This window comes from Chrysoperla carnea, chromosome 1 (genome assembly GCF_905475395.1).
Source record: "Chrysoperla carnea chromosome 1, inChrCarn1.1, whole genome shotgun sequence".
Lineage (NCBI taxonomy): Eukaryota > Metazoa > Arthropoda > Insecta > Neuroptera > Chrysopidae > Chrysoperla > Chrysoperla carnea.
This window is the reverse complement of record NC_058337.1, coordinates 111,382,795-111,384,383: the sequence shown is the minus strand read 5'-3', so window position 1 is coordinate 111,384,383 and position 1,589 is coordinate 111,382,795. Positions and strand designations below refer to the sequence as shown.

The 1,589-nt window shown below is 28.9% G+C and overlaps 1 protein-coding gene across 1 annotated transcript; it reads right to left on the bottom strand.

Annotated features, from left to right (window-relative positions):
• Positions 1-1,066, bottom strand: LOC123293509. Its single transcript, XM_044874363.1, has 5 exons — positions 906-1,066; positions 718-847; positions 488-652; positions 229-381; positions 1-78 (listed from the first exon to the last, which is right to left on the bottom strand). The coding sequence occupies exons 1-5, from the start codon at positions 1,064-1,066 to the stop codon at positions 1-3; spliced, it is 687 nt and encodes a 228-aa protein (XP_044730298.1).
• Between the last annotated feature and the right edge of the window lie 523 nt (positions 1,067-1,589).

Sequence of the window (1,589 nt, the reverse complement as noted above, 5' to 3'; positions counted from 1 at the left end):
CTACTGACATTGGCTTCGATAACTATCTACGGCTGGTGGCGATCGTAAATTTTGTAATTGTAAAGATTTTTCATCAATCTGAAAACATAATATTTTGATGCAATGAAAAATAAAATAAAATTTATCTTTGACTCGACTACAAGATAGAGATGTAATATTCAGCTCCATCTTTGCTCAATTAATTATTTGTGTAGTCGAGTATTATATTTTTTAAATAAATTTGTTTACTTTTTGTGAAAGTATTTCAATATCTTTGATGATTTTTGTTTTTGCTTGGTCGTTTAAATGATTAATTTCTTGTAATTTCTGTTCTTGTTGGAAGCATTTATCGTACATATATTTAATTTCTTTTGTTAGATAGTTACCGTGATCCGCTAATTTCTACAAAAAAAAAGTATAATGGTAAATTTATCGACAAACGGGCGTTTGAAGATGAACTAACTAACTGTTTCGTTATAAATTAACTACAATGAAAACAGTTACAAACCTTATTTTGATTATGCAATATTTCGATATCCGCTTCGATGTATTTATTTAACTCGCATAAACGTACATTTTCATCTGATCTTGAACTTTCTCTCATCGCACTTTGTTTGGCAGCATTTAATTCTTGTAAAATGTTAAACCAATAATCATATTTTTTGTTAACATCCTATAAAAGTATAATTATCAGAAACTTTTCTAAAAACCTACGTACGTTTTTCCAAAACAGAAAACCTCATTATTTTGTTTTTGATTTTCATTTTCATTAGTCATTTCACTACGTAGTTGTTCTAATATTTTTTCCAGTTTATTTTGAATACATATTGTAATCGATTCTTTTTCCTTAGAAAGCAATTCTAGAAACCTACACAAAAACAGTCTACATAAATAAAATTATTTCGAATTAAATTTTATTACCATACTTTTCTATTAAGGATATTGGATATGCTTCAGTTAATAATCGCATGTGATTATCAGCTAATGGAGCATTTATTAGCTGTTCCCAAACACTGTCTGGTAATCTATTTATGCTGTCGGTTGTTTCAGATGGCGAAATGTTGACAGAATCTTTATTGGTTTTCATATTATTTTTCATACACAATTAATAAAACTATTAAATGATAGTTTGCTGCAATGAAAAAAAGTTCGTAGTTCGTTCAAAGTTTCGTATTTAAAAAAAAGGCAATTTGTTTGGCACCATAAATTTTGAAATTGTCATATGATTTGGCTGTTGTGAAATATTTAAATTATTGTGAATTTGCAAATTGTATCCATAGTAATTTTACTTACCTCAGCGCTGGATTAACCAGCTAGCGGGGTTGTAGCCCCAGCCCCGGGGGCTCAACATGCTTTTGAAAATTTAATATTATGAACACAGCATAGCACGAGTTTATTGTTGTTCATATTGGAGATCATATCGCAAAATTTACTTTTGCATTCATACGATTTTCCAGTAGTGTGATAATAGTTCTATTCTCATTGACTACATAAGAACATTAACCTGATTTTTATGCGTTTTTTGCGTTTTTCTCGAGAAGAAAAATCGAGAAATTTTTTAAATTTCAATTTCGATAAAACTCAGTATATAAGGTAATTTTGAGCCACCA

Bases quoted from the DNA above. Each gene is read 5' to 3' on its own strand.
- LOC123293509 (XM_044874363.1), bottom strand. From the start codon at position 1,066: ATGAAAACCAATAAAGATTCTGTCAACATTTCGCCATCTGAAACAACC. The intron at 653-717 runs GTTTTCTGTTTT...ATACTTTTATAG, and splicing joins ATCAAAAACAAAATAATGAG to GATGTTAACAAAAAATATGA. The intron at 79-228 runs GTAAACAAATTT...TTATGTTTTCAG, and splicing joins TTGAAATACTTTCACAAAAA to ATTGATGAAAAATCTTTACA.